Genomic DNA, 16,509 nt, shown 5'->3' on the forward strand with positions numbered 1-16,509 from the left:
AATTGATTAGATTATCAGGATTCTAGGGAGAAGAAAGTATCAAATTTTTTTTTTTTTGGAGAAAATTTGATTGAGGTTGGTGTTTCGGGATAGAATAGGCTTTTTTTCTTCTTTTTTTATTTATTATTATTATTATTATTATTTTTTACAAATAGTTTATTGTCAAATTAGTTTCCACATAATACCCAGTGCTCATCCCCACAAGTGTCTTTCTCCATGCCCACCCCCCCCTCACATCCATCAGTCCTCAGTTTTTGTCAGCATTCAAGAGTCTCTCATGGTTTGCCTCTCTCCCTTTCCCCCACCATTTCCGCCCTTCTTCTCCCCCTTGTTCCTCCGTTAAGTTCCTCCTAATCCTCCTATACGTACAAACATATGATATTTGTCCTTCTCTGCCTAACTTATTTAACTCAGCATAACACCCTCAAGGTCCATCCATGTTGCTACACATCACCATTACTTTTTAACATAGTACTGAAAGTCCTAGCCTCAGCAATCAGACAACAAAAGAAATAAAAGGCATCCAAATGGGAAGAAGTCAAACTTTAACTATCTACAGATGACATGATACTCTATATAGTAAACCCAAGAGACTCCACCAAAAAAAAAAAAAAAATGCTGTGATACATAAATTCTGTAAAGTCACAGGACACAAAATCAATGTAGAGAAATCTGTTGCATTTGTATATACTACAATGAAGCAGCAGAAAGAGAAATCAAGGACTCAATCCCACTTGCACTTGCACCAAAACCTAGAAGATACCTAGGAATAAACCTAACCAAAGAGGTAAAAGATCTATACTCTGAAACTATAAAACACCAATGAAACAAACTAGAGATGACATAAAGAAATGGAAAAACATTCCACACTCATGAATTGGAAGAACAAATATTGGTAAAATGTCTCTATTACCCAAAGCGATCTACAGTTTTAATGCCATCCCTATCAGAATACAAACAGCATTTTTCACAGAACTAGAACAAACAATCCTAAAATTTGTATAGAACCACAAAAGACCCTGAGTAGCCAAAGCACTCTTGTGAAGGAAAAACAATGCTGGAGGCATCAAATTCCAGACCACGTTGCATTATAAAGCTGTAGTGATCAAGACAGTAGGACATGGTACTGGCAACAAAAATAAACTGGCACAAAACAGAGCAAAATTAGAAATCCCAGAAATGAACTCACCACTATACGGTCAATTAATCTTCAACAAAGCAAGAAAGAATATCCAACAGAAAAAAGACAGTCTCTTCAACAAATGGTTTTAGGAAAACTGGACAACACACAAGAGAATGAAACTGTACTGTTTTTTACACCATACTGAAAAATAAATTCAAAATGGATGAAAAACCTAAATTTGAGACAGGTAACCATTAAAATCCTACAAGAGAACACACAGGCAATAACCTCTTTGACACTGACCATAGCAACTTCCTACTAGATATGTCTCCTGAGGTAAGGGGAAAAAAGCAAAAATAAACTATTGGGATTTCATGAAAATAAAACATTCTGTATAGCAAAGGTGACAATCAACCAAACTAAAAGGCAACCTATAGAATGGGAAAAGGTATTTTCAAATGACATATCTGATAAAAAGTTAGTATCCAAAATATATTAAAGAACTTACAAACTCCACACCCAAAAAACAATCCAGTTTAAAAAATGGGCAGAAGACATGAACAGACATGTTTCCAAAGAAGATATACATGGCTAACTGACACACAAAAAGATGCTCAATATCACTCATCATTCGAGAAATACAAATCAAAACCACACATACCTCACACCTGTCAGAATGGCTAAAATGAACAACTTGGCAAACAACAGACGTAGGAGAGGATGTGGAGAAGGGGAACCCTTTCCCAGGGGCAGGAATGCAAAATGGTACATCCACTCTGGAAAAGAGTATGGAGGTTTCTCAGAAAGTTAAAAATAGAACTGCCCTATGATTCAGTAATTGTACTAGTAGGTATTTACCCAAAGGATACTAACATACTAATTCAAAGGGATACATACACCCTACCCGGATGTTTGCAGCAGCATTATCAACAATAACCAAATTATGGAAAGAGTCCAAAAGTGGTGGCATATATATGTGTGTGTGTATATATATATTGTATTGTATATATGTATATATATATATATATATATATATACAAAGAAACACTCAGCGATTCATGATAATGAAATTTTGCCATTTGCAACCATGTGAATGGAGCTAGAGAGTATTATGCCAAGCCAAACAAGTCAGTCAGAGAAAGACAAATACCATATGATTTTACTCGAATGTGGATTTAAGCAAGAAAACAAATGAACATGGGGGGAAAAAAGAGATGCAAACCAAGAAATAGACTCTTCACTAGAGAGAACAAAATGATGGTTACTCTGTGGACAAGGGGATGGATTAAAGAGGTGATGGGTATTAAGGAGGCACTTGTGATGAGCATGGGTGTTGTATATAAGTGATAAATCACTAAATTATATACCTGAAATAAACACTGCACTGTATTTTAACTAGCTGAAAATTAAATAAAACTTGGAAAAAATAAATGTTTTGTAGGATTTACATGAGAAGCCATCTGTTCCTGGACTTTGTTTTGAGAGAGTTTTAAAGTATGGTTTAAATACTGCTTACACTAATCAAAGAAGACGAAAATAAATGGAGACACATACCATGTTTATGGACTGAAAAACTCAATATGGTCCACATATCAGTTGTCTTCTGATTGATCTAAAAATTTAACACAATTCTAATCTAAATCCCAGGAAGATTCTGTGTAGATTTAGACAAGCTTATTCTAAAATCTGTATGAAAGGACAAAGAAACTAGAAGAGCAAAAACAATTTTGAAGAAGGGAAATAATGTTGGAAAAATCATGCATGATCTTAAGACTTTTTCTGAATCAAGAACTAGCAAATATCTTCTGTAAAGGGCCATTTAGTAAATGTTTTAGGTTTTGCAAATCATACAGTCTGTCACAGCTGCTTTAAGTTGCTGTTATAATAAAACAGCAGCCATTGAGAATATGGAAATAAATGGGTGTGGGTGTGTTCCAATAAAACTATTTACAAAAATGGGTATCACTTTAATTTTTTTCCATGGACTATGATTTGCCATTCCTTTCTCTAAATATATACTAATCAAGAAATTGTGTTATTAGCAAAAAGACAGATACAGAGATTAATAAACCTGTATAAAGAATCCAGAAATAAGCCTATGCAAATATGTCCCATTGATTTCTGACAAAAGTACAAATGCCATTCAGTGGAGAAAGAGTATTCTTCAATAAATGGTATTAGAACAACTTGGCATCTTTTTTTTTTAATTTTTTAATGTTTATTAATTTTATTTTACAAATAGTTTATTGTCAAATTAGTTTCCACATAACACCCAGTGCTCTTCCCCATAAGTGCCCTCCTCCATGCCCATCACCCCTCCCCCCTACATCCATCAGTTTTCAGTTTTTGTCAGCATTCAAGAATCTCTCGTGGTTTGCCTCTCTCCCTTTCCCCCACCATTTCCCCCATTCTTCTCTCCCTTGGTCCTCTGTTAAGTTCCTCCTAATCCTCCTATATGTGCAAACCTATGGTATGTGTCCTTCTCTGCCTGACTTATTTCACTCAGCATAACACCCTCAAGGTCCATCCATGTTGCTACACATGGCCAGATTTCATTATTTCTCATAGCCATGTAGTATTCCATAGTATAGATAAACCACATCTTCTTGATCCATTCATCAGTTGATGGACACTTAGGCTCTTTCCATGTTTTGGCTATTGTTGAGAGTGCTGCTATGAAGAACAACTTGGCATCTCATACATAAAAGCAATGAGCCCCAAATTAAACCTCACACATTATTCAAAAATTAACCTAACTGTATCATACATCAAAATATAAAATATAAAACTATAAAACTTTTCAAAGAAAAAATTTAAGTAAATTTTCATGATCTGGTATTAATCTAAGAATTCTCATAACTGACACTAAAAGTACAATCTAGAAAAAACAAAGTTGACAAGCTGGACTTCATCAACTTTTGCTCTTCAAAGGAAACTGTTAAGAGCATGAAATGACAAGGTATGTGCTAGGGAAAAATACTTGCAAGTCCCATAATACATGAATGATTTGTGTCCAGAATATATAAAGAACTCTCAAAACTCAATAAAAAAACATTAACAACAAGAAAATCCAATTAAAATAGGCAAAAGACTTGACTCAAATACTGTAAATAAGGAGATATATGAATGACAAGTAAGCACATAAGAAAATATTCAACATCATCAGCCATGAGGGATATGAAAAATTAAAACCATGATAAGCCATCCCTACATACCTATTAAAATATCTATAATAAAGGGGTGCCTGGGTGGCTGAGTCAATTAAGCATCCAACTTCAACTCAGGTCACCATCTCCCGGTTCTTGAGTTTGAGCCCCACATTGGGCTTTGTGCTGACAGCTCAGAGCCTGAAACCTGCTTTGGGTTCTATGTCTCCTCCTCTCTGCCCCTCTCCCCCGCTGACAGTCTCTCTCTCTCAAAACTAAACATTAAAATTTTTTAAAAATCTATAATAAAAAGACACTTATAATACCAATAACTAGTTAGGATGCATAGCAACTGTAACTCTCATACCTTGCTGGTGAGAATACAAAAATAGTACAGCCATCCTGGGAGAAAATTTAGCAGTTTCCTAAGAAGTTAAACATATATTTACCATATGAGCCAGCAATCATATTCTTGTATATTTACACTAGAAAAATGAAACCTCATGTCACACAAAAACATGGACATGAATGGCTAATCATTTTATTCATAATTGCCAAAACCTAGGAAAACAAATATCCCTCAAAAAGTGAGTAAAAAAAACTGGTACACCTATAAAGTAACGATACTGCCCACAATAAAGTAAATTACTGATACATGTAACATCTTGGATGAGTATCAAGAACATCATCCTGAATGACAGAGCCAGTTCCAAATATTTACCTATGATTACAACTACATGATATTCTTGAAGTCAAGCTATAATTATGAAGGAGCAAAATTAGTGGTTCCTAGGCTTACTAATAAGGGGAGAGTGTGACTGTTAAGTATGAGGGAGTTTTTCTGGCATGCTGAAACTATTTTGTATTCTAACTGTGATAGCAGTAACACATATCTATATACATTTTTTAAATTCATAGAAGCTACATCTTTTTTTTTTTTAAGATTTTTATTTTTAAGTCATCTCGATATCCAACGTGGGGCTCAAATTCATGACCCTGGGACCAAGAGTCCTATGCTCTGGGGTGCCTGGGTAGTTCAATCAGTTAAGCTCTGACTCATGATCTTGGCTCAGGTCATGAGCTCATGGTCTGTGAGTGCTCGCCCTATGTTGGGCTTTATGCTGACTGTGTGGAGCCTGATTGGGATTCTCTCCCTGCCCCCTTCTTACTGCCCCTCCCCCTCCCAAATAAATAAATAAACTTTAAAAAAACATGTGTCACATGCTTTTCTGACTGAGCCAGTCAGGTGCCCCTAAAATCTACATTTTTATTTTTGTTTGTTTTTGTTTATTTTGAGCAACAAAGAGGCAGACTGTGAGGGGGCAAAGAGAGAGAAAGAGAGACAAAATCTGAAGCAGTACCCAGGCTCTGAGCTGCTGGCACAGAGTCCCAGGCAGGGCTTGAACTCATGAACCATGAGATTCTGACCTGAACTGAATGAAGTTTGATGCTTAATCGACTGAGCCATCCAGGTGCCCCTAAAATTTACATCTTTAAGAATCCATTTTAATGTATAATAATTTATATACAAAACACAACAAAAACTGTAAGGGAGCTATATATGATTTTATAATATAGTATTATCCTAGCTTTGTTTAAAAAGACGCTTAAGTATATAAGCTAATTATCCAGGTGAGAACTCTGGAGATCTGAATGATGTTATTGTTTTTTTCCTTTGTTTTAGATTTTATCTATAGTAATAGATTACTTTTAACATTAGGAAAATAAAATTTATTTAATAAGAAAATTTTACCATTCATTCAAATCTTGTAATACCCCATTAGAGTGTCACATTTTGTTTCTACTACTTCTTTTGAAAATCGTATATGTAAAATATTTTATTTGTATCTTAATTTGAATTTAATTGCTCTTCAAAATGTCCTGTAAATTCTTAATTATGGGAAAATTGAAAAAAATCTATGATATAATAACCCTATAATTTTCTTTTTAATCCTTTTTCCAATTAAAAAAAAACAACAGGCAAGTACTTGACAGAAGAAATGAACTTGAAAAAGACATCTGTGCTGAATCTTTGATGACCAAGACCTATAATGAAGAAGGTAAAGGTATCTAAGTTACTCAAAGTATTTAAATCATAACAGAACAATATTATAGCTGGCAAGAGCTTTTAGTAAATGAATAAAACTAAGAAATACCTGGGCATTTCTAGTTGGTGTGTTAAAGAACAGTTCTTGGTAAATATAATGTAAAATATGAAGTCAGCTGATTATAACAAAGGCTTAATTATAATGATTATACAAATAAATTTGGGGATCTTCTTAAAATGTTGATTCTCACTGAATAGGCCTTGAGTGGAGCCCATGATTCTGAATTTCTAACAAGCTCTCAGTGATGTGTACACTGCTGGTTTAGAAGTTACTTTGATAAGCCAGGTTCTGAAGGTCACTGAGAAAAATGGCTTCATTCTTACCTAATTTAGTAAGAAAGAAACACACAGTAAGTTAGACTACATGTGGTACCCCAAAGAAGCATGAAGAGGTAACAGAGCAATCACTTCTAGCCAAGATATTCAGCTGAGCAGATGGCCTTCACAAATAAGAATTTCAATGTGTAGAAGAAATTGTATGAGAATTTGTAAAGCAAATACAAATAACACATAGATAACTGTGTGTGTAAAGACAAAAGTTGTTAATATTTGAATGTTCTAACTATGTTCCCTTTTCACTATTCCCTAAAGATCAATTTTAGCTTGGCCTATTTATTTTCTTACCTTTCTCTCTGAAAAATGGGTCATTTCTGTTTAAGTCTTTGAAATGCCAAATTTGGAACAAAAAAGGATACAGAGAAGGACAAGAAAGGCATGCGGAGTTAAGAGACTTTATATGGAGGTTTTTGTTTTGTTTTGTTTTTCTCTTCGCATAGCTCAGAGAATGAAGTGCATGAGCGCAACTTCAGCATCTGAGGAAAGTGGACAGTAAAGAAAAAGAACTTTTAAAAAGTATTGTATAATGCCAGGCATATAAGCACTTACTTTACTGCTGTTATTTTATAAACTGAGGCCTACCACGGATATATCACAAGGCCTATGTATGGTCCCACCTCCAACCCAGAATACTATTACTTCAACTCTTTTGTTGTCCTCATCTATAAAACCAAATTTCAATGGAATGATTCTCATGAAGGATAGGCAGCTGAATAAATAATTTAGAGCCATGATTTTGGCATTAGTAGTTTAAAGACACATGACTCTATATAGGAGAGAAAAATGGTATTTTCCAACTTTGTTTCCTTTGAATTTGAAGAAAAATGTGGAATTTATATAAGTATTCAACAAGGCCAGCAGCTAGTTGATGGTTACTGGCAAGATGGCAGAATAGGTCTCCAGCCCTCATTCCACCCCCCTCCCCACAAACACTGATTTAGCAACTATCCACAAACAAAAGTACCATTGTGGGGGCTTCAGAATCTGGGAAGAAAGTTGCAACAGCACAGTGGAGCCCAAGACAGAGGACTCTTTGAGAAAGTATACCCCTCCCCAGGACCTGACCACAGACTCAGGAACAGCTCTATCACCCTGTTTACATGGCTCTGGCCCTACTCATCTTTTGTCATGCTACCAGCCCTGCCCACTAATGGGCCTGGCAGGAATGTCACATGCCTGTGACCCCAGTAACAGGCCCACTGACTGCAGACCCAATTGCAGACCTAGCAGCAACCCCATATCCAGCTCCAACTGCTTAAGTGTGATCCCAGAGGCAGTCTGGTCCACCCAGGGACCTGGGAGAAAACATGCCAATCTGTGTCCCAAGTAACAGGCCTGCCAACTGTGGACTCAGAAGTAGCCTGTCCACCAAGGTAAGCAGCACAAGCTATGCCTGCTGATGCCCCCAATAATAAATCAACCAACAAGTAACCTAACTGTGGACCTGCAAGCAGCCCCATGACCTGGTCCTGTTTCTGGTGCACTACAATCCAGGAGGCAGGGTTGTCTGTCTGGGGACCTTCAGGAGTAGGTCTTTACCTGCCAAAAACACTCTGTAAAGAATGGAAGAGGTTCCTGCTCCTTTGGTTGCACAGACACCAGTGCAAGGCTATAGAGTTACAAAGAATCAGACAAACACAGTACCACCAAAGAAACAAAAAGTTCCAGTAACCAATCCCAAAGAAATGGAAATCCACAAACTGATTGACAAGGAATTCCAAAAGCAATCATCTTTAGAAAGCTCAATTAAATAATAGACAGATAAATAAATAAATAAATAAATACCCAATGAGGGGAATCTGGGTGGCTCAGTTGCTTAAGCGTCCAACTCTTGATTTCACCTCAGGTCATGATCTCACGGTTCATGAAATCAAGCTCTGCATGTGGCTCTGCACTGACACTGTGGAGCCTGCATGGATTCTCTCTCCTCCTCTCTCTCTACCCCAATCCCAGTTGCTCCCTCTCAAATTAAATAAAAACTTAAAAAAAAAAAAAAAAAGCTCAATGAGCTAAATGAGAACACAGATAACTAGAGAAAGTTAGGAAAACAATACATGAACAAAATGAGCAGCTCAAAAAACAAAAAAGGCTCTAAAAAAAACCCAGAAATCTGGAGCTGAAGAATATAATGATAAAACTAAAAATTCTAATAGCTTCAACAGGAGAATCAATTAAGCAAAAAAACCAACAACAACAACAAACTCAAAGACAAGTCATTTGAAATTCTAAATTTATAAGAACAAAAAAGAAAAGAGTGAGGGGTATGGAGGTGGCTCAGTGAGTTAAGCGTCTAACTTGGGCTCAGGTCATGATCTCATGGTTCATGAGTTCAAGCCCCACATCTAGGGGCTATGTTGTTGGCATGAAGCCCACTTGAGAACTTTTGTGCCCCCTCTACTCTCTCTCTCTCTCAAAAATTAACCAAAAAAAAGTGAAAAAGTGAGGAAACCAGACAGGGCTTAATATGATACTCCAAAGAAAAACCAATATATACACTAGAGGTATCCCAGAACAGAAAGGGGGGAACGAAAAACTTAAAACAATGGCTGAAACATCTCAAATCTAGGAAGAAAAACGAACATCCAAATTTGTGAAGCCCAAAAGTTCCCAAAAAGGTTCAACTAAATTGTCTAAAGTAAAAAAACAAAGAATTTTCATAGCAGCAAGAGAAAATGACTTATTACACACAAGGGGCTGTACAGGGCATAGCACCTAAGACTATCAGTGAATTTCTCAGCACAAACTGTAAGTCAAATGAGAGTGGGATGAGGGGTGTGTGGGTGGCTCAGTCGGTTAAGTGTCCAACTTCAGCTCAGGTCATGATCTTACAGTTTGTGTGTTAGGCTCTGTGCTTACAGTTCGGAGCCTAGAACCTACTTCAAGTTCTGTCTCCCTCTCTCTGCCCCTCACCTGCTCACACTGTCTTTCTCTCTCTCTGAAAAATGAATACACATTAAAAAAATTGTTTTTAAGGGTGGGATGATATACTCAAAGCACTGAAAGAAAGAAAAAATACAAACCAAGAATACTTTACCTGGCAAAACTGTATTTTAGGAATAAAGGAGAGAGTCTCCCAAACAAAACCTGAGAGAGTGTATTACATTAGATGTGCTTACAATAAATACTAAAAGGAGTTCAGGTTGAAACCAACAAAAAAGGTTGATTTCATGAAAGACAACATGAAAGCACATGAACTGTCACTGTTAAAGGAAAATACTGTAACAGTGGCATGTAAATCACTTTTAACACTAGTATACCAACTTAAGACCAACATAGTAAGAATAACTATAACCACTAAAATGAAACACAACATAGAAAGAAGTGTAATCCAGAATCAACTCTAAGTTTATGTGAGAGAATAAGCATACAGATCCTGTACATAACTAAAATTAAGCTGTTATTAGCTTAAAACAGACTGCCTTAACTAGAAAATTGACTCCAGTGGTAACTATGAAAACCAAAGGTACAATAGATACATCAAACATAAAAAGAAAAGAATCAAAGCATACTGTTGCTCCAGCTGCTGCAAATAATCATCAAATAAAGGCAGTTTGAAGAAGAAACAAAATCACTACAAAACAGAGAGAAAACAGTTAATGAAATGGTAATAATAGTAAGTCTTTTCCTATCACAGTAATTACTTTAAAAGTAAATGGATCAAACTCCTCAATTAAAAGATAGTGTGGGTGAATGGATTAAAAATAAAAGATTCAACTAACTATATGCTGTCTACAAGAGACTCACTCTTAATTTGAAGACACACAAATAGTCTAAAAGTGCAAGGATGGTGAAAGATATTCCATGCAAATGGTAATCAAAAGAGGAGTCATTATAGTAGACAAAAGAGACTTTAACTGAGAAACTATCATGAGACAAAGGACATTACTTAACAATAAAAGGGTCCATTTGTCAGGATGATTTAACAATTATAAATAAACATGCACCCAATATCAACTATATACCTATCAATAAATATTAATATATAAAGCAAACATTTACAGATATGTAGAAATAGATAGCAATAAAATAGTAGTATACTTCAACAACCACCTCTTTATAATGTAAAGATCATCCACACACACAAAAAAATCAGTAACAAAATAGCAGAACTGAATGGAAACACATATAAAACATTCTACTCAAAAACAGAATACCCATTCTTCTCAAGTGTACATGAAACATTCTCCAGGATAGATCACATACTAGTTCACAAAACAGGTCTTAACAAATTTTTAAAAAACTGGATTATTTTAAATATCTTTCTAATCACAATGGAATAAAATTAGAAATTAATATTTTTGTGTATGGTTTAAGAAAGTGGTCCAGTTTCATTTCTCCCCATGTCACCATTCAATTTTCCCAGCAGCATTTGTTGAAGAGACTATCTTTTTTCCATTGGCTCCTCTTTCCTGCTTTGTTGAAGATAAATTGACTGTATAGGTGGAGGTCCATTCCTGGGTTTTCTATTCTGTTTCATTATTTCCATCTGTTTTTATACCAGTACCATACTGTCTTGATCACTATAGCTTTGTAATATAGCTTGAAATCCAGAATCACAATGCCTCCAGTTTTTTTTTTTTCTTTTCAAGATTGCTTTGGCTATTCAGAGTCTTTGTGGTTCCACACAAATTTTAGGATTGTTTGTTTTAACTGTGAAGAATGTTGGTGGTATTTTGATAGGGATTGCATTAAATGTGTAGATTGCATAGAATAGTGTAGACATTTTAACAATGTTTGTTCTTCCAATCCATGATCAAGGACTGTTTTTCCATTTCTTTTTGTCTTCTTCAAGTTCTTTCATAAGTCTTCTATAGTTTTCAGAGTACAGACCTTTCATCTCTTTAGTAAGGTTTATTCCTAGGTATCATTATTTTTCGTACAATTGTTAATGGAATTGATTCCTTGATTTCTCTTTCTGTTGCTTCATTACTGGTGACAGAAATGCAACAGATTTCAGCACACTGATTTTATATCTGTGACTTCAATGAATTTGTGTATTAGCAATTTTTTGGTGGAGTCTTTGATTTCCTACATAGTATCATGTCATCTGCAAATAGTCAAAGTTTGACTTCTTCTTTGCCAATTTATATGCCCTTTTTTTCTTTTTGTTGTCTGACTCTGAGGCTAAGACTTCCAGGACTATGTTAAATAGTAATGAGGATGGACATTCTTGTCTTATTCCTGACTATAGGGGAAAGGCTTGGACTTGGCATAATACATTCTAAGTCCCTTCTTCAGTCTTTCCCCATTGAGAATAATATGAGCTTTGGGTCTTTGATATATGGCCTTTATGATGTTGAGGTATGATCCTTCTATCCCTACTTTGTTGACAGTTTTTATTAAAAATGGACTCTGGGGGCACCTGGGTGGCTCAGTCAATTAAGGTTCTGACTTCAGCTCAGATCATGATCTCACAGTTCATGAGCTCAAGCCACATCAGGCTCTATGCTGAGAGCTCAGAGCCTGGAGCCTGCTTCAGATTCTGTGTCTCCCTCTCCCTCTGCCCCTCCCTCACTCACACTCCATCTTTCTCTCTCTCAAAAATAAATAAACATTTAAAAATTAAAGAATAGATGCTATATTTTGTCAAATGCCTTTCCTGCATCTATTGACAGGATAATATGGTTCTTATCCTTTCTTTTATTAATGTGGTGTATCACATTGATTGATTTGCAAATATCCAACCAGCCCTGCAGCCCAGGAATAAATCCCACTTGATCACGGTAATTTAATTTTATTTTAACATTATTTATTTTTGAGAGAGAGAGAAAGAGCATGAGCAGAGAAGAGGCAGAGAGAGAGGGAGACACAGAATCCAAAGCAAGTTCCAGGCTATGAGCTGTCAGCACAGGGTCCGACGTGGGGCTTGAACTCACAAATCATGAGATCATGACCTAAGCTGAAGTCAGACACTTAACCAACTAAGCCACCCAGGTGCCCAAATCATGGTAATTCTTTTAATGTATTGTTGAATTTGACTTGCTAGTATCTTGTTGAGAATTTCCACCATCCAGGTTCATCAGTGACAGTGGCCTATAATTCTCACTTTTAGTGGAGCCTTAGTCTGGTTTTGGAAACAAAGTAATGCTAGCTTCATAGGAAGAGTTTGGAAGATTTCCTTCTATTTTTTGGAACAGTTTGAGAAGAATCAGTATTAACTCTTCTTTCAATATCTGATAGAATTCCCCTGCCAACCTATCTGGCCCAGAACTCTTGTTTGTTGGAAGATTTTTGATTACTGATTCTTATATCATACAAAAAAAATAAATTCAAAATAGATGAAAGACCTAAATGAGAGACAGGAAACCATCAAAATCCTTGAGGAGAAAAGCAGCAGCAACCTCTGTGACCTCAGCCACAGCAGCTTCTTACTAGACATGTCTCTGGAGACAAGGGAAACAAAAGCAAACATGTACTACTGGGACCTCACCAAGATACAAAGCTTCTGGACAGTGAAGGAAACAGTCAACAAAACTAAAAGGCAACCAATGAGATGGAGAAGATATTTGCAAAGGGCACATCAGATAAAGGGTTAATATCCAAAGTCTATAAAGACCTTATCAAACTCAACACCCAAAAACCAAATAATCCAGTGAAGAAATGGGCAAAAGACATGAACCAAGACACTCTTCCAAAGACGACATCCAGATAGCTAACAAACATATGAAAAGATGCTTAACATCACTCATCATTAGGGAAATACAAATAAAAAATGCAAAGAGATATCACCTCATACTTCAGAGAATGGCTAAAATTAACAGCAGAAGAAACCACTGGTGTTCGCAAGGATGTGGAGAATGGGGAACCCTCTTGCACCACTGGTGGAAAGGCAAATTGGTGCAGCAACTCTGGAGAACACTATGGAGTTTCCTCAAAAAAAAAAAACCCAAAAATAGAACTAACCTGCAACTGACTAGTTACACTATTATGTAATTACCCAAAAGATACAAAAATACAGAATTGAAGGGGTACATGCATCCCAATGTTTACAGCGGCACTATCAACAATAGCCAAACAATGGAAAGAGCCCAAATATCCATTGACTTATGGATGGGTAAAGGTGTGTTTTGTGTATAGCAGCTTGTACATTTGATGCAATCTTTATAAAAATCCCAATGGCATTTTAAAAAATGTTTTTATTTTACATTTGAGAGAGACAGAGAGCATATGGGAGAGGGACAGAGAGAGAGGGAGACACAGAATCTGAAGCAAGCTCCAGGCTCTGAGCTGCCAGCACAGAGCCTGATGCAGGGCTCAAACCCACAAACCATGATTTCACAACCTGAGCAGAATAGGATGTTTAACTGACTGAGCCACCCAGGTGCCCCCTCCAATGGAATTTTAACAGAAATAGAAGACAATCCTAAAATGTGTTTGGAACTATAGATGACCCTGAATAGCTGAAACTATTTTGATCAAGAAAAATAAAGCTGGAGTGTTATATGGAAACCAAGTTGACAATAAACTATTTGTAAAAAATTTAGAAAAAAGAAAAAAGAAAAGAAAAAAAGAAAGCTGGAGGTATCATATTGCCCAATTCAAGCATATTACAAAGTTAGAATAATCTAAACAGTATGTTGTGGGCATAAAAACAAACACAAACTAATGAAACAAAATAGTCAAAACTAAGTCCATGCATATAAGGATCAACTGATCTTCAACAAGGGTGCCATAAATACACATAGGGAAAAGACAGTTTCCTCCATAAATACTGGGGGGAGAATTAGAAATTTACATGTAAATATATGAAACTGGACCCTTATCTCACTCTATATTTGAACAATCAACTGATAATGGATTAAAGACCTAAATTCAAAACCTGAAAGAATAAAGAAGAAAATCTAGGGGAAAAGCTACCACACATTGGAGTAGGCAATGATTTATTGAATAGGACACCAAAAACACAGGCAACAAAAGCAAAAATAGACAAATGAGATTAAGTCAAACTAAGAAGCTTCTTCACAACAAAAGAAGTCCCCAACAAAATAAAAAAGAAACCTACAGAATGGGAGAAAATGTTTACAGGCCAAATGTTAAATAGGGGGTTAATGCACAAAATTTATAAATAATTACAACTCTTGGTATACAGTAGAATATTATTCACCTTAAAAAAGGAAATCCTGCCATTTGCCAAAACATACATGGGCCTGAAGGATATGCTAAGTAAAGTAAGCCAGACACAGACAAATCCTGGGGATCCTGGGTGGCTCAGTCCATTTCCTTCAGCTTTAGCTCAGGTCATGATTTCTTGGTTCATGAGTTCAAACCCCATGCTGGACTCTGCACCAACAATACAGAGCCTGCTTGGGATCTCTCTCTCTCCCTCCCATTCCCTCCACCCCTCCCCACACTTGCACTTCCTCTCTCAAAATAAATTTGAAAAACTTAAAAAAAAAAAAAAAAGCAAGACATGATCTCACTTATATGTGAAGTCCAAAATAGTCAAATACATAGAAACAGAGAGTAGAATGGTGGTTGCCAGAGGCTAGGGAAAGGAGGAAATGGGTACTGTTGGTTAAAGAGTACAAATTTTCACATATGAAAAACAAGTTCTGGAGATCTACTGTATAATACAGGACCTATGATGAATAACACCTTATTTTAAAATTTTCTGAGAGAGTAGGTCTTATGGTAAGTGCTCTTACCACAATGGAAAAAAAGAAAAAGAGGAAACTTTTGGAAGTTATGGATAAGTTTATGGCAAATTATAGTAATGATGGTTTCACAGGTGTATACATCTACAGCTTTTTGTATCACTGTGGTTAACACAGTTTCCTTCATGGTATTTAAGAAATGTAATTGAAAGGGCACCTGGGTGGCTCAGTCTGTTAAGCACCTGACTTTGGCACAGGTCATGATCTCATGGTTCGTGGGTTGGAGCCTGGTGTCAGGCTCTGTGCTAACAGCTTGGAGCTTAGAGGCTACTTTGGATTCTGTGTCTCCCTCTTTCTCTGTCCCTCCCCTGCTTGCACTCTGTCTTTCAAAAATAAATAAAACAATTTTAAAAGGAAATGTAATTGAAGAACTTGAATTATTTTGGAACAACCAATATTTGGTTGGAAGGATTCTGTCATTTTGACAGTGACAGTTATTGTACTTAGCTAGCAGATCATAGCTAAAAAAGAGTAGTGGAAGATAGATTGAAATCTAGGTTACAGGCCAGTGGATGGGCTTTGTGTAAGACTAAAGAGTTTACATTTATTTCAGTAAGTATTTATATGGCTTTTATTTTTTTTTCAATGTTTTATTTATTTTTGAGAGAGAGAGATAGGGACAGCGTGAGCAGGGGAGGGTCAGAGAGAGAGAGTTACAGAATCCGAAGACAGGCTCCAGGCTCTGAGCTAGCTGTCAGCACAGGGCCCGATGTGGGGCTCGAAACCATGAACCATGAGATCATGACCTGAGCTGAAGTCCGATGCTCAACTGACTGAGCCACCCGGGTGCCCCAGTAAGTATTTATATGGCTTTTAACTTGTCAAGCGTGAGAGGGACATAATCAAAAGCATAGTATAAAAATATTTATCTGAGAGCTTCATCCCAACTTGGCTGAAGTGAGAAATGACAGGAGGAAAAACGAGAGAGCAAGCTTATTATGATAATTTGGTAGTAAACCTGTGTGAAAATACTGATAGTAAGACCAAAAGAAGTTAATTTTGGAAAGACTGTGATAAAAGATTTAATATGATTTGTTAACATTCTTTTATCTGGCATTCAGCAAGTATTTATTGAGTGCCTACCGTTTACCAGAAACTGTTATGCACTGGAAAGAGAGGTAAACGACGTAATCCCTGCCTATA

At 36.3% G+C, this 16,509-nt stretch overlaps 1 protein-coding gene across 3 annotated transcripts in view; it reads left to right on the plus strand.

Moving 5' to 3' along the window:
* Positions 1–16,509, plus strand: part of LOC120239070 (WD repeat containing planar cell polarity effector) — a 415,126-nt gene that overhangs the window by 377,228 nt on the left and 21,389 nt on the right. For 2 of the 3 annotated variants that reach the window (XM_039243175.1, XM_039243174.1), the window contains one exon: positions 6,250–6,335. In XM_039243175.1, the coding sequence (XP_039099106.1) occupies positions 6,250–6,335 (86 nt within the window). The remainder of the gene's footprint in view (positions 1–6,249; positions 6,336–16,509) is intronic. The other variant, XM_039243176.1, reaches the window with a different exon arrangement.

Source organism: Hyaena hyaena, unplaced genomic scaffold, assembly GCF_003009895.1.
Source record: "Hyaena hyaena isolate Hyena2069 unplaced genomic scaffold, ASM300989v1 scaffold_224, whole genome shotgun sequence".
Taxonomy (NCBI): Eukaryota; Metazoa; Chordata; class Mammalia; order Carnivora; family Hyaenidae; genus Hyaena; species Hyaena hyaena.